Source organism: Nannobrachium achirus (genome assembly GCF_963921795.1).
Source record: "Nannobrachium achirus genome assembly, chromosome: 11".
Lineage (NCBI taxonomy): Eukaryota > Metazoa > Chordata > Actinopteri > Myctophiformes > Myctophidae > Nannobrachium > Nannobrachium achirus.
In genome coordinates this window covers 64,732,827-64,757,552 of record NC_137820.1, presented here as the reverse complement: position 1 = coordinate 64,757,552, position 24,726 = coordinate 64,732,827, and the positions used below count along the sequence as shown (strand labels likewise).

The 24,726-nt window shown below is 41.2% G+C and overlaps 1 protein-coding gene across 1 annotated transcript in view; it reads right to left on the bottom strand.

Annotated features, from left to right (window-relative positions):
* Positions 1–7,799: 7,799 nt before the first annotated feature.
* Positions 7,800–24,726, bottom strand: part of immp2l (inner mitochondrial membrane peptidase subunit 2) — a 343,336-nt gene continuing 326,409 nt past the window's right edge. The window contains exon 6 of the mRNA XM_080737360.1: positions 7,800–8,426. Within this exon, the coding sequence (XP_080593486.1) occupies positions 8,292–8,426 (135 nt within the window). The 3' untranslated portion in view covers positions 7,800–8,291. The remainder of the gene's footprint in view (positions 8,427–24,726) is intronic.

The window sequence follows — 24,726 nt, the reverse complement described above, 5'->3', positions numbered from 1 at the left end:
CAATCTGTATGTAATGGTAAGACTGAATTCATTTTCCAGTGGATTCCTCGCAACCTGCATCAGTGAAACCACACTTGGAATTTCCCAGAATTGCACCTTTCTAGTTTTATGCAATGTTGATGAATTACATGGGACCACAAAGGAAGCAAGTCACCAGGACATGTTTTGTTATCCATTTAGCTCAAGTGTAATGGTATGTTATATTTCTGTTTACACAGTGTTTAATCAATCAACACAGATTTTTAAACCAGGGACCAACAATCTTCTACTGAGAACCCACTGTTGAAAACCTGTTTTATTTCAATGTCTGAAGGACAAAATGTTTTACACTGCAGTGGTGTAATAAAAAAAAAACAATCCACCATAGAACTCTTTAGTTATTCTTTGTCAGAATATAATGGTAGTCCTGATGTTTTGATTCTGTGACATTATATTGCACTTGCTAATTGTCCATCCTCTTGTGTCAGTTACGGGCTAGACTGCTGCTGTTAAAAATATGAAATGTTGTCAAAGACTTCCCAAAGAAGTAACGTTTCAACATTACAGGAAACAAAGTGTAGATATACAGTATGTGACTGTCTATAGGCCTACTTTGACCTAAGTGGGGCTGCATTTTTTGGATTGCCTACTGAAGTAAAATAAATTCAAAAATAGTTATGCAGTGTGACAGAAGATGACATTTCTATTATGTTTAGACATTTATGCACTTGTGTCTAACAAAACAAATACAAGTAGAATTGTCTGTGGAATGAACAGCACATTTATTTAATTGCAGGTTTTTGTGTGACCATGGTGACCAGTTTATCTTGTGACTATGTTTGTCACACAATGGTACATGAATATGTAAATATTTACCTCCTAAAATACAGCATGTCATGAAGAAAACTTGAGAGTAACCATTTCCATTATGACTGACTGAAAATATATACTTGATGTTTAACCAGTTGAACCCCAGCATCCCTATTCTGGGGGGAACATTATGTCCAGCCATATTTTTAATTCCTATATATTCTTTTAATTCCCTAACCCTACAACTTCTGTACTATGAAGCCTACATGATGACCCTCAGATTGTTGCTTGCAGCACTTCTTCAACAATGTTGGCATTTCTCTGCATCAACTGGGTGCCCAGGGGCCTGGCGGAGGACATTGGGGGAATCTGGCAGGTCGAAGAGCAGGCTGGGCTCTCGCTGAAGAGTGTGACATTCGGTCAATTTGTGCCTGACAATAGACAAAGACAATAATATTCACATAGAGACAATTAATTTCCCACAAAGTAACTTATGTTCACCAAAGTATAAATATTATGTGTGCAATGGGCACACATCTCTCTTTCCCATACTTTGTTAATTATTATACTGTACAACCTTAGCATACTTGGTACAGTAGCATTTACAAATCACATAAGCTTGAGTTATACTTTATAATTTGATGGTGTCATGTAGCAAAGAGCCGATCTACAAGCTCACAGTTATTCCCAACATTGGGAAAGCAGATTGAAAGAGCCCAAATGCAATTTTAGAAGTTGTTTTGTTACATAGAAATAATATATTTACAACATAATTGTACATGAACAGCCCATTCATGCACAATTCACCAAAGCAAATATAATTGAAATGTATTGACTTTACTTGTTGTAGCTTGAGTAAAACTTACTTGTAAACACTGTGATAACTATGGTAGGCTCTGCCTTGCGTGCAGATATTTAGACTAAAATATAGCATATGGCATATAGCCTACCAATATATCTGAACTGGACTTGTTTGATACATCATCGCTACTAACTGATGTATGATAACTACTAAAGGGCTATAGCTAACATTATCGCTAAGGCTAGGGCTCCACCAAAATGACGGCGTCGTGCCGGCGTCGGACGCCGTCAAAAAATGAACCGGGGCGAATTTGAGCGTCCGACGCGGACGTTGACGTCGGCAGTGGAGCACCCTTCATTGACTAAAACGGGAGCGTTCCCAGCGTTGACGTTGACGCGACGCTCGACGCGCCCGGTGGAGCCGGGGGGTAACATAGTAACATTAGCTTCAGCTAATATGTTTTTTTACATAAAGACGCACGCACGCACGCACGCACGCACGCACCACACACACACAGTGCAGCACGTTAGCCAGCAAACTGAATACAGCCCAGTATAATGTCTTCCAGTAACTTGCTATAAAGCTGAGTAAAAACGTTCATTATGACACATAATTTTCTAAAAGTCTGATGATGGCTAGCTTACCTCAGAATCAGATATTCTGCTTTCGGTAGCGGAGCGTAGTGGAGTTGTTGGTGAAAACATACGGAGACCCTGAGCATGCGCAGTGCATCGTTTTTTCTTCTTCGTTGGTGGCTTTTGGGAAGGGCCGTGGTGAGAGAGGCTGCCCCACTGGGCTGACTGTATTATTGTCACAGGATTGGCTACTTGTTTAGAAGCCAACTGCGGCCCCTGCAGGTAATATAGAGACTAAATATTTAGAACGAATAACCAACCCATTGAAACTTGTATAAAAAAATAAAAAAATAAAATAAAAAAAGTGACAGTAAAATTTTGACCAGATCTGGCCCAAGAAATGCTTATATCAGCTTTAAGGAAAAGTCTCACCAGAAACAGACATGCTGCAGCTGCATGCACTGTTTGTTGGCAAGGTAACACAATAAGCTTATGTGGGCGGAGGGGGGTGGTCTCGCTTTTCAGCTCTTTGTAAAAAATAAAAAATAAAAAAAAATAAAGGCAAATGCAAGGCCAATTATTTTATTTTATATTAGCGGTATTAAAAGGGTCTTAAAAGTCTTTAAATTGTCACTTTAGAAATGTGCAGATACCCTTAATACACTTACTTATACTGTATGTTGGTTTGTTTAATGTTCAGTGAGAAAACAATGTTTCACATTAAGCTAATCATCTGGGGACCCCCAAAATAATGTGGGGACCGCCCCCTGGGGGTCCCGACCCACAGGCTGAGAACCACTGCCCTACCTGAATATATACTACAGTGTCAAACAAACCCCTACCAACGCTATTTTGGTATTTGAATCCTGAAAAGCAACAGTTTTTGGACTTGTGAGGTTTCCAGCTGACAGAGACGATATACTAGAATACAATAGCTAAGACCATAATTCTCAAATGGAGCCCCGACTCATAATAATTGAAGTAATCTGGTTTGTAGTTCTGCTAGAACGCACACAATCTATTGGCTGTCTTACTTCATAAATAAGAAGGGTAAACATTAGCATCCTCATGCACACAGCTCTGTGTGTTATCCATAACAGATGATGTTGTGCAGGCTAATGAAGCATGTTGTAGCTGTATCACTGTGTAGTGAAGAGTCATGCTGAGCACACCTGCATTTAACCCCAGTTGGGGAAATCGCTCTCTTTCGAACGACCATCATTTCGACCGGAGGGTTATAGCGACTCACTCCACAGAGGTTAGGGTTAGGGTGAGTGTTAGTCAGGTTTCGAAAAGATGACATGTAGTAACAGCGACACGCTCCCACCCCAGTTCAGTTCAGCTCTCTCTCTCTCTCTCTCTCTCTCTCTCTCCCTTAAGTTACTTTTCTTATGAATACGAAACTCCTATTCTATACTGTACCTCAGTGACCCATTGTGAGCTTGTAGATCGGTTAGTTTAACAATGCGCAGTCTACTTTTAATTTTGGTACTTAAAACATGAAGAAAGAGTAGCCTGCTTTTACTTTTGGTATTAAAAATATTTTGACACCAATACTTGTATGCTATTGTTGCAGGTACGGGTTGTGAATACGGGACTTTTACTTGTAACGGAGTCATTTCTACGTACGTAAAGTCAAACAAAATGAGCTTATTTCTTCCACCATAGCTGAGTGGGCTGCATGCTGAGTACACCTGCATTTAGCCCCACTCCAGTTCTCAAAGGTCCAATTACAGTGTGACACAGCTGTTGCCATTTCAGAATCAAGAGCCGGAACCGAGAGCTCCATTTTGCTTAATGTACCAGAAGAGCTCTCCCATATGATTTATGCAAATATTAAGCCATTTGCCTCTTAAAAAAACAGGCCTTTTCACGAGCTCGGTCAAACAGTTAAAAGGTTTGTGCATTTTTGTCCTGTGTGACTTGTTAAGATAAAGTCTTACTTTGTTGTACACTGACAGGAATATTATAGCCTAAAGTGGATGTAGGATACTAGATGGTGATTTGGCTTCTTATATACTTTATATGACATATAATAGCAGATCTACAAGCATGCAAAGCATGGCGATGCAACATGCTGTGAGCTTGTTTTAAATGCTTTGAAAATGTTTTAGAAAATGCGGCACTATGAATTGGCTGTCAAAGTCTTGGCACAGTTGGCAGATATGGCCCAAACCACCACCAGCTGTGACATTAAACTGACTGCAACATTTTGTGACAAAAACAATGCTTGGAAATGAGTTTTCCTTGTTAATCGCATTAAATGTGGAACATCTATTCACCAGAACATCAAGCGGAGGGTCGCAATCAGAAATAAAAAGTACTTTTATTGCTTGAATATGCCTCAGTCAATGACAGACGTTTCGGCTAGCCAAACTTCACAATGAAGGCTGGGGCAATAAAAGAAACATTTTGAAATCTTATTTCCGAGTACGACCCTTCGACTGATGTTTTGGTGTGCGGTTTATTAGGACAACAAACCAGAATAGTCAGAACACCTTGGTTAGAGAAACAAGATCTATCCATAAAATAAAGGATGACATTGTTAGTCGGCGTGTCCTTTGGTTTCCTGATGATAGACAGAGAGTGAGTTTGAGGATGATTGAGAAACACAAAGGACATAGTTATTGTGCTCAAATCGCTCCAGACACCATATCACACCAGCCCTCAACGACTTCCACTGGTTGCCTGTGAAACAAAGAATTCACTTCAAAATGCTGCGCGCCACCTAGAAGAAGGCACTCCTCAACCTGGCTCCCCACTACCTCTCTGACCTCCTCAAGCCACATGTTCCGTCCCGCCCCTAGCCTGACACTCAGCCTGAACTGACACTTCGTTTCGATCACTCCATTATTTAGTCTGAACGTGCTTTCATCCACAGCAGTTTCTGGGATGGGCGCTGCCAAAGAGGCAGTCTTCTGCGATTGGTTCACCGCCTGACCAATCACAACAGTAGCCAAGCAGATGACGTAGTGTTGTTATGTGGCTGGCTAGTGGCTAGCCTGTTGCTTGCTACTTGCTAACCAAAGAAACAGGCAGAATAGGAGCCCTACGAACTAGTAATCAAACACAACATAACATGTCTGCTACTGATGTTTCATAGCGAGATCAATGCGATCGCATGTTACCGCGGCAGGCGACGCGATGTTTAAGTTTGGGAATATGCGGTACGGTCCCCCCACCCCCCTCCCCCCCCTCATCGTTTGAAAGTCACTTCAACTCAACTTTTTACTGAGTCGAGACAACTTTTAAAAATCGCACCCGTGCGAAGTAAGCGGTGCAAACTAATTCCTGCGCAAATCAGTGTTGATAGGCATGCATGGCAATATTCTTTTTGTTGTGTATGATGTCAGTCTAGAGGTCTGCTCAGACTATATAAGTCTTTATTGTCATTTCTCATCAGTTAGTTGACCAAGCTACGGATTGTAGCTTGTAAGAGTGTCATAGTGTAATGATAAGTGACCTTATTTACCTCCAGAGAGGCCTCCAGAGAGGCGAGAAGAGGCCAGAAGATGAATATTTTAGTTTTTCAAAGTCTGTTCATTTGTATTTTAAACTTGTATTACCTGCCTATCATTTATAACAGGTAAGATTTTCCACAGTCTGCCTAAAAGTGTGGTTATTTTATCGCTTATAAGTGATATTCATCTAATAATTTTGAAATTCAAGGTTAGCACCGCTCAATAATTTTTTATGACGTATTTTACGCGGCCTAAACGCGTTATGACGTATTTTACGCGGCCTAAACGCGTTCTAAATCAGGGTGAACCAATCGAGTGCCTCTGTGACTATGACATCATGGACAGATCAACAGAATCGAAGTGTTTCATTGGTCTAGCGAACTCATGTCATCATCATTTGTGACATCATAGTTTTGGTAAAAAACGGTCTATAGGAGCGGTTAGCACCGCTCAAAAATCACAAGTCGTTAATGCCCTACTGTGACTACAGATCCCATATAGCCGTTGGCAAAGATGCTAATGAACAAAAGTCTGATAATTTTCAGATAGATATAGGCTATCAACCCACTGAGGAGGAAAAAAATGCATGAGAAAAGTAACTGTACAAAAGTCCCCGTCCACTGATTGGTCATTATGCATGTCGCTGTAGCACGGCGAGGGTTACTGGGTGGAGCTGACACAATTGATGTGCCTGTTTTGTAATTAAAGCTTCTGCACTTTATTGACCACACACACACACACACACACACACACACACACACACACACACACACACACACACACACACACACACACACACACACACACACACACACACACACACACACATTGGTGCACTAAGTCTATAGCCCAGCACTGGTCTGCTGCTTTAAATCAAAGTTCTTTATACTTTGCACCATTGAGCCATCTCTCTCTCCCTCCCTCTCTCTCTGCTGTAGTGCTCTCTAGTGTGTGTGTGTGTGTGTGTGTGTGTGTGTGTGTGTGTGTGTGTGTGTGTGTGTGTGTGTGTGTGTGTGTGTGTGTGTGTGTGTGTGTGTGTGCGTGCGTGGCCTTGAGCCCAGCATGTTGCTATAAAAAGGAGAACACAACGACACAATTGGAAACACCTGCCGATCAATTAGGCCTGGCACCGCTCCCTTGAGTAACATCCTCCTGTCTGCCCGCCACGGCGTATCTTTAATCGAGTGAGAGTTCACAGAAATGCTAATAAACAGCTTACATTTGGGGGAAAAAGTTCAGCTCCCTGCATAATTATGCCGATGGTCAATGTTCTGTGTGCGAGTCCAGATCGATCGTTCCATCCACTGAGTGGAAAAATGGATGAGGGCATTTCCACCCACGCCCATGCACAGTTTTAATTGAGTGAGAGTGCACAAAAATGCTAATAAGTGTCTTAAATTTGGGGGAAGTGGCTGCCATGTACTGGAGCGTCGTCTTTCCAGTCATATTGATGAAGTTCAAGCACAGCACAGGATCAATATCTTACTGTCTGGATGAAATCATGAACTTATTTACAACATCCCATCCCATCGACTTTCTATACGGGAGGAAAATACCAGCTTTAAGTAGGATGTGAGGGGTCTAACTAGGGGTTTGTCATGATGCTGAATCCATTGCAAGCATTTGTTTTGCACAAAAAACATTCCTTGGGCTACAAATGGCCCCACAGTACGATGGTGTCATCACTTCAGTTTTGTGGGTGTTTTGTGGGGCCATTTGTAGCCCAAATAATGTTTTTTGTGCAAAACAAATGCTTGCAATGGATTCAGAATCACATCTGTGCAAAACTTCTGCGCTTTTAGACAGATTTGCACGCAATGACCATTTTCTCCGCATAAGGCCCCTGACTATGTTGTATACTGACTCACCTGCGAGTGAAAGAAAGCCCCCACCAGGAGGACAGGACGCCACATGGCATGGATGCAGTAGGTGGACATGATGCTATTTACAGCATCTACTGGTGTATGTGTCTACAGCAGGAGTCTCAAACGTTTTTTTGGGGGAAATGTTTTGGTGTGCTCACAAAGTTTAATTTCAAAGAAGTTGAAATAAAAGATATTGAAAAATAAATAAAGCATAACTGTTAGCCTTGAACAGGCATATTTATTAGAAAATACATTTGACAACACTGCAAACTTCAGCTGTCTCGTCAACGTATAAGCTACAGCAGGGGTCTTCAACGTTTTCAGGCCAAGGACCCCTTAGTTGAGAGAGAGATGAAGCAGGGACCCCCACAACCTGTTCATAGATTCCATATAGTTTCATTGTTTGACAGCACAATCATCAGTGTATTTTGGATTCATGTCAATTTTAGTTTTCAGATATTTATTTTTTCCCTTCTACACCAAAGCTCTTTGCACAAAGGTTCTCAGAATATGAGCGCTATTGTTCAAGTGGTTAATATAAAAAAGGAGAAAAAAGTTCACTCAAAGATTTGGAGGACCCCCTGTAGTAACTCTGCGTCCCAGACCCCCTGTTGAAGACCCCTGAGCTACAGAAAAGTGTTTCTTTAAACAGGAAAAGAAAAAGACAAATAAAACAGACATTTGTATTTTTTTCAGCTGGCAATGTGCGACCCCACCGTCACCTTCCCACGTCTCCACTTCATGGGGTCCTGACCCATAGTTTGAGCAGCTGTCATCGAGGCATGCATGCAAGTGTTCCTCAGCTCTCCTCTTCGTCCTGGCTCCAGTTGAGTAGAGGCCCACGGTTAGGGGGGAGCGACACTTCGATCTTCTGCCAACGATTGGGGGGCCAGATGATGTGGGAGGCCCTGCCATGGAGCAGTCCTTTCGATACCTGCAAATAGAAGCAGACAAAAAGAAAGAATACTTTGTTTACACCTGGCATAAAGCACATCAACCCTAGCGAGGTAAATGGTGCATTCACACAGCGTCTTTATCCTAAGAGTTTTACAATGTGCGTTAGATTTAGATTCACACACTTTCACGCACTGGCTCATGGCGCGTTGCCTTGTAGATCGGCTTTTTTCAATGAAGAGATTTGGTGTAGAGCGAAATAATTGACGGGGACAACCCTGGGAGATCCTGATCAACTATAAGTACATCATATAGGGTTTAAGTCAGGTGTCTTCAACAGGGGGGTTGGGACTCCTATAGAAAATAGTATAGGGGCCTACACATTTAACATGAATCCAAGAATGCTGCTTCATCTCTCAAGGAGTCATTGGCCTGATCAGGTACAATCGTGGCTAAAAGTATTTGGAACCCTTGCATTTGTTTGAAAAAAACAACACACAATTGTCTAGATTGCGCACAGTAAAGGAACATCAAGGTCTCTGGAGATGAACTTGGAGCCTTCAGATTGTCCATGTTTGGATAATGGATACAATCTGACCTCGTGACAATTCTAGCCTTTTTTTACTTGGTCCATGTGTGACACAAAACAGCAGAATGAGGGATTTACTCCATATAAACTGGGTGGATTAGTGGTTACTAAAGATTAAAGTCAACTTGGACTCACCACATGTGAGTTCCAGGTGAATAGCCTGCTTGAAATTCAAGTCCAGTGTATTTAAGCAAATTTCTGTGTAGAATGAGCTAGGATTCTGTAAGTGTTGTGTTGTGTTACTCTGCAAAACAAATACTGTATGTTGATGTTTTTTTCTGTTTTACAAATGCAAGGGTGCCAATACTTTTAGCCACAACTGTAGCAATCCTATTCCCAAATCCTATCCTAAATGTATCTGAAATGCAGTGGTAAAGGAACGGATTGAAATGTGAATGCTTAAGCCTTCTCTGGGGGTGGTCTGAGACGCATTATGGTTGCAAGTTTGCGCCAATCCACATACATCAGTTAGAACAGCACAAAAGGGGGAGAAGGGTGCACTGTTCCACTGTTTATGGCAATGCCCAGAAATCATGAAGTTTTGGAAATAAGTGCTTGATATACTATCACACATAGTCTCTGAAGATATACAGTACCGCTGTGTCCACAGCTGTGCCTTCTGGGCATGTTTTAATTTAAACAGAGTATTAATTATAAACTCTCTTCTCCAGGCTAAACATACAATCACACTCTTTTAGAAAAATCCAGACAAACCAGACTTTAGGCAATGGTTTATAGAACTATGTAATTGATGTAAAAACATTAAAATGCCATGCTATAATACACTATGTCATCCACTGTAAAAACTATAGCTCTGCAGTTTGTGTCTAAAATAAATGTGTTGGCGGAACTTCTCTCATAGGATGAAATTCTGGATGTCACTGTGCTTTAGTCACAGTGTGTGAAAGAGGACAGCATTTCCTACATTTTAACAAAGAAATGATGTGTGAAAGGTGAATATTTTGTCCATGAGGACATTTACCATCTTCTCTCACTCTGTGTGACGACATCACACACTATCTAGACCTGAGCAAACCATGAAAAACTATGAAAACTTGAATTTCTGAAAAACCACAAGAGGTATTCAAATAGCCTACTCAGTGGTGTCGCACCAAATTCTGGGCCCTGGGTACAAGGATTCACTGCGGGCCCCCCATGAATGTTCTTCATAGGGGGAGGGGGTTTAACCCATTTAGACTGGGAACGCATTATTTATTACGCATTATTTAGTGCTTTAATTATTGAAAAATAGCAGATATACAAGCTCACAGCAGCTTGTAGATCTGCTATTTTTGAAGAATCGTGATTTGTTTTGTCAGTGGTGCTCAAACTTTTTCATGTGAAGGACCCCAAAATATGTATTTGTCCACGGACCCCCAACTCAAAATATTTAGTTCCAGGGACCCCCCAGAAGCAAAATTTGAGTTCAAAATGTTCGCTTAAAAAAATACATGTATTCAAAGATTTGCACACACGACTTTTCTAAAATAGCAGATCTACAAGCACGCAGCGCGGCACTCGCTGTGAGCTTGTATATCTGCTATTTTTCAATAGCTAAAGTATAAAATAATTAAGGCCCCTCCACCTTGGGCCCTTGTAACTCAGTCCCACTTTCCCCCCCTTGTGACGCCCCTGGCCTACCGTTCAACCCTGTCCCAAGACTTGTTAAAGCTTAAATCATGTTTCTATGACATTTTCACTGTTCATGTTTAGTCACCAAACTTCCTGGATTGACTGACTCACTCACTGACTCACTGACTGATTGATTGAATGTGGTTAGAGGCTATCATCACATGAAAAGAGCACATGAAGCACTTCCCGACATCTGTGACAATCGTCACAGAGGATATAGCCAGGACTTTAATGTCTCACATTCCCTTTGTTTTTCAGGGGTGCCCAAAAGGTAGATCGTGATCTAGGAGTAGATCATCAAGGGTGTGCAGGTAGACCACATGACATGCCTCTAAAAATATATAATTAAAATATAAAAAGAATATGTCAATATTATATCAAGAAGGACCTGTCAGCTCCCTTCATGGCTTCTAAAGTAGGCAAACCTCCAATGCAATACTTTGTTCCAGAGTCAGTAGCATTACAAAGAACCCCAAAACCTACCACTTCCATGTAGAATGGGATGAAGACATTTCCCCCAGTATTTACCATTTATTTCCCCCTTACAGTAAGTGTGTTTGCTATTCCAAAGCCCCCCTCAGGCCCTCAGCTAAAACATTTTGGATGGGTAGATCATGTTGAGCTAGTCATTTTAAAAGTAGATCACACGTCAAAAAAGTGTGGGCACTCTATCATTTGATTACTATTGTTTTTGTATGTCTATTGGCATTTCATAAATATGTGGAGGTGTTATTTCCTGTCATGTTTTATAAAACTGAAAAATGCCAATAAACATAACATAAAAGAAAAATGGGTTTTGTATTAAATTGAGCCTGCGGTACAGTAGACAAGAACACTGCAGAACACTCCGCATTAACATCGCCATAATATGTCTCCGTTCACTCTTTGAACCGCTTCCAAATAATGGCTGAAATATTCATCGGCTCGCCGTAATAATTTCTCAAACAGCACAACCCTGTCCGCAGTGTCCGGGTAAAAAGCAACGAAAGACGCTAATCCTTTATGCCATTACAAGCCACTGAAACGCATTGAAGCAAAGATCCCTCATCACGGCATGTTGTAAGCATTATGAGCTTGGCTGGCCTGCAGTTTAACCCTGCAGAGTGCAGTGCTATGGGTCAGTGCTCCAAGCCAGCGCTCAGGGGAAGCTGCTCCACTCCACACACACCGTTGTTTAAGTGCTGTGGTGGGGAACTAGATAGGATTGAGCTACATTTACTCAAGTACTGTTACATACTGTACAACCTTTTAGACATGATGCCTGATTCTACAAATCCTTCTAAAATCAGTGGTTCTCAAACTCAGACTGCAGCTTTAGCACCACACTACACGACACTACACCACACCACACCACACCACACCACACCACATACAAATATCTACATTTTCCATTACACAAAAGTACCCCTATCGGTAAGAAACAAATCAACCCTTTAAACTGTGGTTATAATACAATATTATACACTTATAATATACTTTAATGGATTATACCTGTGATTATAATACACTCTAAAGTATGTATGTATTACTATGATAGCTATAATACACTATTATAGATTATAACAGTGGTTATAACACAATATAATCTATTATCATGTATTACAACTATATCCTGGTGGTCTAAATGAAAAGTTAGTGAGTGATCAGTCATTATGAAGTGTTTGGCCCTGTTTGGCCTAGCTCAGACCTACTGTACTCTAGATTGGATACTTTTTAGTACCACGTTTAGTACCACTTTCACAACACTATACCCAGGTCCTTGTAGTGGAAAACCTGGCATAAGTGGTCGGCGGTTTTGGAATCCCGGTATCCTTGGGTAAGACACTGAACCCCACATTGCCTCCAGTGAGTGGGTCGGTGCTAGCTTGCCACCATTGTGTGTGAAAGTGGGAAGTGAGGACGCTGGCGTCAACTGTTCACTGCTTCACCTCCCAATGTACGAATGAATGAACCAAAAAGCGCTTTGGGTACATATAAAAGCGCTATAAAAATGCAATTCATTCATTATACTGTATATAGCTAAAATCTAAAATGACACAGATGCTTTCCCAGTTTTAATGGGTTATATTACGACTTTGAAGTGCTTTTACTTTACAGGCGGCAGCCGTTCAGAAGTGTTAACTGTCACAGTGTCCTTGAGCAAGACACTTAAAGGACAACGTTGTTTTTTTTACAACAAGGGTTCATATTTTAGAGAAAAGAAAAGATGAGTGTTAAAATGTTTTCATTTACTGCTTTCTATCGTTTTATCCATTTTAGCGAGCTTGATTTCAGTGGGCGGGGGCATGCGTGCAAGTGGCTAAATATGTATTTTTAGGCACAATAAGCCCATTCCCAAGATGCACCACAATCTTTCATGGGCAGATGTGACTTATGGGGGCTAGTAGTGTTACTGTAAAAAAGATCACCGGCTTATTGTGTCTAAACATTGTGTCTTAACAGTGCTTGTAGATCTGCTGTTTTCACAACTTTTGTGCGACGGCCTTGTATGATGAAGCAGGGCTTTGCTTTGCGAAAAAATGTACAAATTTGAAACTTGGAGATACTTGGTTTCTGCCCGACAGTGACGATTTACTTTGTTGGCCGCCCAGCCCCCAAAATGGAACGAAGGCCGACATTTTATTTTATATTTTTTTCCTAATGGCCGGCCTGGACCGGCCGGGACTGGACCGGCCGGGACTGAACCGGCCGTTCGGGAGTTGTCCCGCTTTTCCCAATGGCCAGCACGTCCCTGGCGGTGAACTGCTCATCACCTTCTCTGGAGTATGAATGAGCCTTTACCGTAACCTCCAGCTGCTCCTGATGAGCAGGTTGAAGAGGCTCTTAACCCAATTAGAGAGATAATGTGCCCCCCCCCCCCACCTTATTGACCCGTTTGATCCACGCTGGGTTGATGAGCCACTTTCTTTTAGAAACGAATCAATCAATTAATTTAGATCAGTGGTTCCAGACCAACATGAGAAATTGGATGTTTGCCCAAGACCAAAACTAGTTAAAATATACCTGCCCCTTAAACCAAATTCTAACAATTCCAACAATTCATTTCAGCCATTACTCAACTGTCTACAAGACATCAAAATCTGGATGGATGCCAACTTTTTAAACCTCAACGAAAGCAAAACTGAAATAATTATATTCGACCAACACATGGCCCCACCACTCATTATCCCAGACACCCTTCTCTCAAACATCCGCACATCCGCCAAAAACCTTGGTGTCACCTTAGATAGCACATTCAAATTTCACAAACAAATTAACTCAGTTGTCAAAACCAGCTTCTTCCAACTCCGCCTCCTAGCCAAGGCCAAGCCTTTTCTACCCAAGAAACAACTAGAAATGGCAACACATGCCTTCATCACCCAAAGGCTTGACTATTGTAACTCCTTATATAGTGGCATAGACCAGTCGTCCCTCAGACGACTACAACTGGTCCAAAACGCTGCTGCTCGCCTGTTGACTGGCACTAAAAAACGCGAACATATAACCCCGGTCTTAGCTTCACTCCATTGGCTTCCCGTAAAATTCCGCATTGATTTCAAAATTCTCCTTTTCACATTCAAATCCATAAATGGTCTAGCCCCTAAATACCTCTCAGATCTCCTGGAACCCTATGTCCCCGCCAGAGTCCTCAGATCTGCCGACAAACAGCTTCTGGTCGAGCTGATTCCTAAAAAAACTACTAGAGGGGCCCGCGCTTTCGCGGCTGCAGCCCCTAGGCTATGGAACGGCCTGCCTTTTTCGATTAGGACTGCTCCATCCATAAGTGTTTTTAAATCTCAGGTTAAAACTCACCTATTTTCTTTAGCTTTTAATGTCACCTAAGTTCCTTTTAATGTACCTATGTTCCTTTTTAATGTCTGCTTGTACTGCACATGTGTTGTGCTCTTGTTGCCTTTGTTATAATGTACATATGCTTGCTTTTATTGTTTGCTCCTGCTCTCACTGCTCTGACTGTACAGCACTTTGGTCAATCTCGGTTGTTTTAAATGTGCTTTATAAATAAAGTTTGATTTGATTTGATTTGAATCTCCAAGCTCACAACGCATGGCTTCCTGCCATGTTCCTTGTAGATCTTCTTAAACATTAATTTTGTTTTATAATTTAGGGAATTTCTTTGATTAAGTTTTGTTTTATGTATGATTTTCTTTTGAAAAAAGCTTTTTTCAACTCGTGAATATTTGTGATTTTTGGTGAAAATGTTCAAATAAATAATAATAACATTTAGGAAAGAAACCAAAGGGATGCTTACTTGCGACCCATAACAATTCATGGGTTGCATTTGTAGTCCTACAGCGGCCATGTTGAGGACCAACACAGGTGTTCTGATTGGTGTAGAACATATCTATGCCAATCAGAATTGAAACACCTGTGTTGGCCCTTAACATGGACGGTGTAGGACTACAAATGCAACCCATGAATTGGTTCTCGACCCACACATGGGTCCCAACCCACTGTTTGGGAAACAGTGATTTAGATGAGCGCTGATTCACGTCTTTTTTTTCTTACTCCACACGAAACGTATTTTTCTGACATGCACAAATAAAAGCAGCAGTTTTACTAGAGTGTGATGATAAGACACTGCTGCACTGCTGTTATTAAATAAACACTGCTGTTATTAAATAAACACGTGTTATTAAATAAACACGTGTTATTAAATAAACACTGTTATTAAACTGTTATTAAATAAACACATGTTATTAAATAAACACTGCTGTTATTAAATAAACACTGTTATTAAATAAACACGTGTTATTAAATAAACACTGCTGTTATTAAATAAACACGTGTTATTAAATAAACACTGTTATTAAATAAACACGTGTTATTAAATAAACACTGTTATTAAATAAACACTGTTATTAAATAAACACGTGTTATTAAATAAACACGTGTTATTAAATAAACACATGTTATTAAATAAACACGTGTTATTAAATAAACAAGTGTTATTAAATAAACACGTGTTATTAAATAAACACGTGTTATTAAATAAACACTGTTATTAAATAAACATGTGTTATTAAATAAACACTGTTATTAAATAAACACTGTTATTAAATAAACACGTGTTATTAAATAAACACGTGTTATTAAATAAACACGTGTTATTAAATAAACACTGCTGTTATTAAATAAACATGTGTTATTAATTAACACAATTAGTGCCTCTTAACACATGGGCGGCCAAGGTTTATAACATTTATAGCTGTTGCTGGTGCCACCATTGACTTACGTTATGTTTTGATGAGCCCCGCAAGCTTCGTGCGTGTGCACGTGCGTGTCCAGAGAAGATTGAGGAGGTACTCCATTTGTTTACAAACGCTCGCGAAACTCGCGGTAAAAAAATCGCGGTAAATTCGCGGTAAAGTGTCGCCGTGAAAACAATCAGCTCTCTGCCTCCATGGGGCTGTTTTTACCTCATTCTCAGATAAAGCCGTTCTTATGTTTCAAAGTAGAATCTAAAGCCATGTAAAATCCTTCCGTGTGGGGAGAGACAGGGGGCTTCCTGCCCTGGCTGGGTGACGTAATGGATTCAGGGCATGCAAAGGGAAGCTGCGGTCTCGAAAAGTTAACTATTTGTTGACTCGTCCCTCAACGATATAACTTCCTGTGGCAGGGTGACATCTAGTGGCCATAACTCGTCCCTGAACGCGTTTGGCTCCCCAAGTGTTAATCTGAAGGTTGCTTGGTGCCTCGGTGCCACGTGGTTTCCTCCATAGGCCTCCGCTATTATTTTGAAGGGCTGGAAGGGGGTTGTTTTTGTTTTTTTGGATTATCACTTGACGGCAACGATTACGTCATCTAGTCACATGACAGTGTGGGACAAGAAGATGAAGATGGCTGCGCCCTGCCTTGTGCCTTGTTTACATTTAGATCTGCTGCAAAATGTCTCAAAATGGCTATTTTGTTTAAATGAAGTTTCTTTATGGGCCTCTCCATTGACTTAACATTGAGGAGCTTCACTTCACGTGCACGCCCAACGTGCGTTGTAAACAAATCGCCGACATTACCGATGCGAGCGGGACCGGAGCGACATTAAGTAAGTAATAATATCTTTACTGTATATACAGTAAGATTCACAGTCCTCACCGTCAACGGCGCCATGGTATTAACCCTTTCAATGACAGTCCTCACCGTCAACGGCGGCAGAACAGTTACATGTGTTATTAAATAAACACGTGTTATTAAATAAACACTGTTATTAAATAAACACGTGTTATTAAATAAACACGTGTTATTAAATAAACACTGTTATTAAATAAACACTGTTATTAAATAAACACGTGTTATTAAATAAACACGTGTTATTAAATAAACACGTGTTATTAAATAAACACGTGTTATTAAATAAACACTGTTATTAAATAAACACTGTTATTAAATAAACACGTGTTATTAAATAAACACGTGTTATTAAATAAACACGTGTTATTAAATAAACACTGTTATTAAATAAACACGTGTTATTAAATAAACACGTGTTATTAAATAAACACGTGTTATTAAATAAACACTGTTATTAAATAAACACGTGTTGTTATTAAATAAACACGTGTTGTTATTAAATAAACACTGTTATTAAATAAACACGTGTTGTTATTAAATAAACACGTGTTATTAAATAAACACGTGTTATTAAATAAACACTGTTATTAAATAAACACGTGTTGTTATTAAATAAACACGTGTTGTTATTAAATAAACACTGTTATTAAATAAACACGTGTTGTTATTAAATAAACACGTGTTGTTATTAAATAAACACGTGGGCAGAGAAGAGGAGAGGAGGAAGACGTCAAAACACATCAGCCAAAGTCTGTGGCGGAGCTTCATGTCCGTTTCCAACAAGCTGAACAGATTATAAACGGAATGGAAAATAATCGTCACTCCAGGGGCGTCACAAGGGGGGGGAGTGGGACTGAGTTACCAGGGCCCAAGGTGGAGGGGCCTTAATTATTGTATACTTTAGCTATTGAAAAATAGCAGATATACAAGCTCACAGCGCGGCACCGAGTTAAATGAATAAAAAAACAACAACAACGTACATTTACAAGGGGGAAACTACGAATTTGTGAAAATAGGCGATTGTAGATCTGCTATTTTATTTTTGTTCGCACCAATCCACTGCCTACAGCATAAAGATACACGCTGGTTGTCATTCATATTTTCTGACATGTTATATTTGCAGTTTATTTTGTTTAATTTAGTATCCTCAAATAAAGGCATTTTTGATTTTGGTGCCTGCGTCTCTCTTTTGTCGCAAACCTCTGAGCCAGTTGTAACATTGATACTGGCTTTGGAGACAGTAGAGATATGAGTTGTCTTGATACTGGCTTTGGAGACAGTAGAGATATGAGTTTGTCTTGATACTGGCTTTGGAGACAGTAGAGATATGAGTTGTCTTGATACTGGCTTTGGAGACAGTAGAGATATGAGTTTGTCTTGATACTGGCTTTGGAGACAGTAGAGATATGAGTTTGTCTTGATACTGGCTTTGGAGACAGTAGAGATATGAGTTTTGAGAATAATGCTGATTTAAATATGACAACCTTTCACTGTCTATTGGACTGATTTCTGCAAGCGACAAATGGTGCTCTGAAAACCTTCTGCACATACTGTATCTCTGCACGCAATAATGTGCATATCTACTTTATAATGTACATAAATGGTAAATGGTGCATTTATATAGCGCTTTTATCCAAAGCGCTTTACAGAGATTGTGCATTACATTCACCCATTCACGCACACATTCATACACCGGTGGCGGAGGAAACCATGCAAGGCACCAACCTGCTCACCGGGAGCAGGTTTTGCCCAAGGACTCTTCGACATTAACTCAGGGGGAGCCCGGATTCGAACTGGGAACCCTTCGGGAACCCTTCGTGCTCTAATAACGGTTTCTCTACCCCTGAGCTATGCCGCCCCATACTGTAATAGTGTTTATATTCGTTGCTGTATTACTGTGTACATTCTTTATGATATGCTGATGAATTGAATACAAAAGAGTATGACCACAATGGAAACAAGTCCCCCAGGTCCTTTTTGTTATTATTTTAACAACTTTTTATACTTAACTGTGCCTTGCATGGTTTCCTTCACCGTCAAAATGTTTTATTAACCCATAAGACCGGGAAAGCATTTGTGTCACTTTATAGATTTTAGCCATGTTTTATACTTTGGCTATTCAAAAATAGGAGATATACAAGCTCATACAGTAGCACATCACTTTGTGCCGTACTATGACCTTATAGATCTGCTATTTTTGAGAAATCAATATAATAAGCTCAAATTTGTAATCCAAATCTTTGCTTCTGGGGGTCCCTGGAACAACAGATTTTGAGATGGGGGTCCACGGCAAAATGCATATCATTTTGGGGGTCTTTGAAAATGAAACCGTTTGAGCACCGCTAACATAGCAACAAAGGTTTTTCAGAGAACTGTTAGGATTTAGAAGACTTTTTTTTAGAAACGGCCTCAGTCAGGCCTAAATGGGTTGGTGTGGTAGAAACAGAGCTACACTTTCTAACCACCTGCCCACTATACCAAGACATCAGAGACACATACTTCCCACAGATTACACACACCCGAAGTGAGTTTCAAAACATGACCAATGATGACAAACTCCCATACCTGCTGGGAGATATACAACAATGTTCGAACACAGCAGCAAGATTTGTGAACTGTTGCGACAAAAGAAGGCTAGAAACACAACCACCCTAAGGACTACAAACCATGGATTGACATCTAGACCTACTGCACATACAGTATGAAACAGAGCTGATACCTTTAAATGCATTTTGAGAAGAAATAATGCTGCTATTTGTTCCAAAAGCGTTATACCCTGTACAGTACATATATAAAATGTCACAACGCAACATAGCTCTGCTTTTACAATGCTGTACCCCCTGTCCCCCTCCAACTGTATATTTATGTTCCCCATTTTCAACAGTTTTTATTTTATTTGTGAGACTTGCTTTGGCAATGTATATATATATGTTTTCTCATACCAATAAAGCTCATTTGAATTGAATTGGGTTAAATAAAATACAGTACTCTAGTAAATGTACTTAGTTACTGACTGTCCACCTCAGTACATGTACTTAGTTACTGTCCACCACAGGCGCTACAAGGCAGAGCTCAGGGGAAGCATGCTATCAGTGGCAACAGAGTAATACATCCTGTTCCAATCCCCCCCCCCCCCCCCCCCCACACACACACACACACACACACACACACACACACACACACACACACACACACACACACACACACACACACACACACACAGGGGTGTCGCACCAAATTCTGGGCCCTGGGTACAAGGATTCGCTTCAATTATTTTGTGCTTTAGCTGTTGAAAAATAGCAGATATACAAGCTCACGCGAGCTTGTAGATCCGCTATTTTTGAAAAAATCCTGAATATTTCTGTGTCTTTGAATATTTAAAATCCTTCAGAGTTTTTTTTTTTTTTTTTAACCTATGTTTCCATGTCAGTGCTGCTCAAACCTTTTCTTGTGAAGGACCCCAAAAAACCAGAGCAGATGTACAAGCTTGCAGCACGGCACTCAGTGCCACGCTGTGAGCTTGTATATCTGCTATTTTTCAATAGACAAAGTATAAAATAATTAAGGCCCCTCCACCTTCTGCCCTAGTGACTCAGTCCCACTGTTCCCCCCCTTGTGACGCCCCTGCACACACACACACACACACACACACACACACACACACACACACACACACACACACACACACACACACACACACACACACACACACACACACACACACACACACACACACACACACACACACACACACACACCCCATTCTTTACGTGGCTGATTGAGCTCGGTCATGGCTGAGCGCGGTGGGTTGACACCAGGGCTTATTGCATGTGGACTGCTGCTCTGCATGAGCTGTTCTGCTGCTGGCCGAGGTCAGGAGGTGCAGGGGGATGGAAGCACTTCCCCAATCCTCCCCTGGTGTAGACTTAGAACCAAGGATTTGAAATATTCAAAGACTTTTCACGATTTTTCAAAAATAGCAGATCTACAAGCTCGCAGCACGGCACTCGGTGCCGCGCTGTGAGCTTGTATATCTGCTATTTTTCAACAGTTAAGTATAAAGGGCCCAGACTTTGGTATAGACTTAGAACCAAGCGCCCAAAACCCAGGGCTAGGGTTGAAGCAAAAGGACACGCAAAGCAGGTCTGGATGAAAAACAAATGCACGAGCAAAAGAGCGCAGCACCGCTGGGGTCTGCTATGGGGTTCAATCATAGAGTTATAATAAGAATAGAGAGGACACCAGATATCCCCGCCCGTCCACTTGCATTGAGTTGCTCACCCAGCGCATGAGGCGTTTTCACCCCTCCTTCCGGCTAGTAAAACCGTGACGTAATGGGTCTACTGTGACGCGTTTTGCGTCATAATTTGTGTTCATGGACGCGCTTTCATGAACGAGCACTTCCGGTATGAACGCGCGTCAATACAAAGAACCCTAGACGCGCGTTCATGTGAGTAGACCCAACTGCAGTACCTCAAAATGGCCACCATGTCCATTTGGTTTCAGGGCGCCCCCAGGGTTCTGGGGGCTTGGGTTCAATGGACGTCGAGTGACGTTCGTGACGTAATTACGTCTCGACGTAATAACATTTGGCACATCCAGATGTGCCAATTTCCCCCACAATGCACCTGGATTCAGCTTCTTCACTGAGCAACTTGCATTGAAATGAATAGCTGGGGGCGGGGCTATCCGCTCTCTATATTATATATACTCTATGCTTATAACCAGTACTACTCCATAGACGTATATAACCAGTACTACTCCAATCCTCCCTGGTATAGACTTATCTAGCCAGCGGCGATGGAAGACGTACTCCCATTGTTATAAGTAAAAGTCCCGTGTTCAATGTGTTGATGTGAGTAAATGTACAAACGTATTGGCATCAAAATAAACAAACAATAAAAATGTGTAACCAAAATGTCCAACACTTTTTTTTTTTAATAGCTACGTACATTTCCAATCAGCCGAAGTATAACATAGGGCATAATTGCTTAATGTGTGTTTTGCAATAATAATCTAAATCTGAAAACTAAAGCAACTAAAGCTGTCAAACAATTGTATTTGTAACAAATGTATTGTATACAATTACTGTAACAATATTTGCCTCTCAAATGTAGTGGAGCTATAAGTAAAACATCATTGAAAATATACATACACAACTCAAGTACAGTAAAAGCATCTCGAGATTTATACTGAACCCATTTAGACCTGTTACACCTCTACTTTGTTCTCCCTTTGAAGCTGGGAACATCATCTGGAAACCATGTATGGCAAAACCTTCCTTTGTTATTACTTTAAAATACGATTTAAAATAGTGAAAATAGCAGATCTAACAGTTGTGTGCTTGTAGATCTGCTATTTTCACTACTTTTGTGTGACACTTTTGTCTGATGAAGTAGGGCTTTCATTTAACAAAAAACAGACACATTTGAATCTTGGAGATACAAGGTTTCTGCCTGACAGTGACGATATGATTCTTTTTGTAATGTTTCTTTCTCAACCTGTGGGTCAGGACCCTCAGGGCGGTCCCCAAATGTTTTTTTTGGGGGGTCCCCAGATCATTAACTTGTGCAAATTTGTTTTCTCACTCTACAGTAAACAAACCAACATAATGTTTAAGGGTAAAGAGTAGAGGGTATCTGCACATTACTAAAGTGACAATTTAAGGACTTTTTAATATCTCTAAAATGACAAATTAAACATTGGCCAAATTGTCAAATATTAGAGGCATACATTGTGAAAATAGCAGATCTACATACATGCTCACAACGCCTCGCAACGTGATCTGCTATTTTCACCATAGAACCATGTTATACTAAATGTAATGCCTCAACTCTTAGTGCTCGTCAGGGTGGGGTGGTTGGTCCCCTGTTAAAATATGATTATTTTGGGGGTCGCGGCCTGAAAAGGTTGAGAACCACTGAAGTACAGTAGTTGAGTAACAGTACTTTACTCCTTACAGAAGGTCAGGAGAGCAGGATGAATCCCTCTAGCACTCCCTGAGGACAACCCTGCTGTTCTCCAACCCTCAGAGACGCGTGGGTGGAGAACGTGTGTGTGTGTGTGTGTGTGTGTGTGTGTGTGTGTGTGTGTGTGTGTGTGTGTGTGTGTGTGTGTGTGTGCGAATGCACGTACACATGCATGTGAGTGTGTGTGCACCAGAGTGCACGTGAGTGAGTGGATTATCCTGGTGGTGTGTGTGTGTGTGTGCCTGCGTGCGTGCGTGCGTGCGTGCGTGCGTGCGTGCGTGCGTGCGTGCGTGCGTGCGTGCGTGCGTGCGTGCGTGCGTGCGTGTGTGTGTGTGTGTGTGTGTGTGCATGCGTGCTCATTCCTATTTCTTCACATGCAGACTCTGCCTTGCTCTCCATCAGATTTCTCAGTGGATCATGTAATCACGGTAGCTGCAGGAATATACATAGTCCTATACATGTATAGTATACACACACGTATACCGGTATGTGCGTGCACGCAAGCATGCATGCATCTGGGGTGCCACATTTTGTTATTTAATTTATGGAATTAATGCATTACATTTTTATCACAATTCATGCATTTGCAGAATGACCCGCCCATGCATCCCATAATCATGGCTCTGCTATGTGATGGCTCCCACTGAGCAATAGTCGTCTATTAGACGTTGGTCTAAAATTGGTCTAATCGAGGTATAGATTTGAAAGTTTTTTAGACGTCTAAGCTTAGAATAGACGTTGATTAGACGTTATTTCAATGGCTATATATAGACGCGGTCTATTTATATACGTCTATTAGTCTAAGCTTAGACGTCTAAAAAACTTTAAAATCTAGACGTATTTTAGGCGAGCCTTTAGGCGTATATTAGACGTCTAATAGATCGAAAAATGTTTAGGGGGCTGATAAATGAACCAGATGGAAAGACAACCTGAGCATGGCTCTGTATGGATGGGTGGTTGGAAAAACATCAGTCGGTTATTGCCACAAATTACATCATTACACATTACAAATTACACGTATAGTAAACAAAGCGTGGAGGAAGTGTAATAAGAGGAGTGCAGAGGCCGTCTCCGTGTGGACGCTACTGTTGCATTGCTATTCCAGCAGAGTGTCTTGTGTTGCTGCAAGGGGAATGGCACTGTGATCCCTGTGGCTGAGCCTGGTCTCACAGCGCACAGCCCTTCTGTCGTGTGTGTGTGTGTGTGTGTGTGTGTGTGTGTGTGTGTGTGTGTGTGTGTGTGTGTGTGTGTGTGTGTGTGTGTGTGTGTGTGTGTGTGTGTGCGTGCGTGCAGGGGCGTCACAAGCGGGGGGGGGGGGGGGTAGCAGATCTACAAGATCACAGCGCGGCACCGAGTGCCGCGCTGCGAGCGTATAGATCTGCTATTTTTGAAAAGTCGTGAAAATGTGTGCAAATCTTTGAATATAATGTATTTTTTAAAGCAGACATTTCTAACTAAAATTTGGCTTCTGGGGAGACATAGAAACAGGTTTTTCAAAAAACCTTCAAAGACTTTTCAAGATTTTTCAAAAATAGCAGATCTACAAGCTCGCTGTGAGCTTGTATATCTGCTATTTTTCAATAGTTAAAGCACAAAATAACACAGTGAATCCTTGAACCCAGGGCCCATAATTTGGTACGACACCCCTGCGTGTGTGCGTGCGTGCGTGCGTGCGTGCGTGCGTGTGTGCGTGCGTGCCTGGTCTCACAGTTTAAAGCCCCTCTGCCGTGTGCTACACAGGAGCGGATTCAGGCGAGGAAAAGAGATATACGAGCAGGAAAGATACATCGGTTCTCATCAACGGTGGAGAGTAAAGCCCCTATCATAGTAGGCACTGCGGTGATAAGCTATCCACCGCGGAGTAGTCTTTTTAAGTCATAAAACTACAACATTACATCATTACTCGCGGTGAAGAGCTATCCACCGCGAACCCCGACACATCTCTCTGTTTTTACTTTCAGACAGATCGGCCCATCACCCCGTTCACTGATTGATCAATCTAGACAAGTCAGTCACAGTGATAGGACTTCACCGTGACTGACTATGATGGCCTCCAGCCCTCCACTTGTTTTCTCACTTTAGGT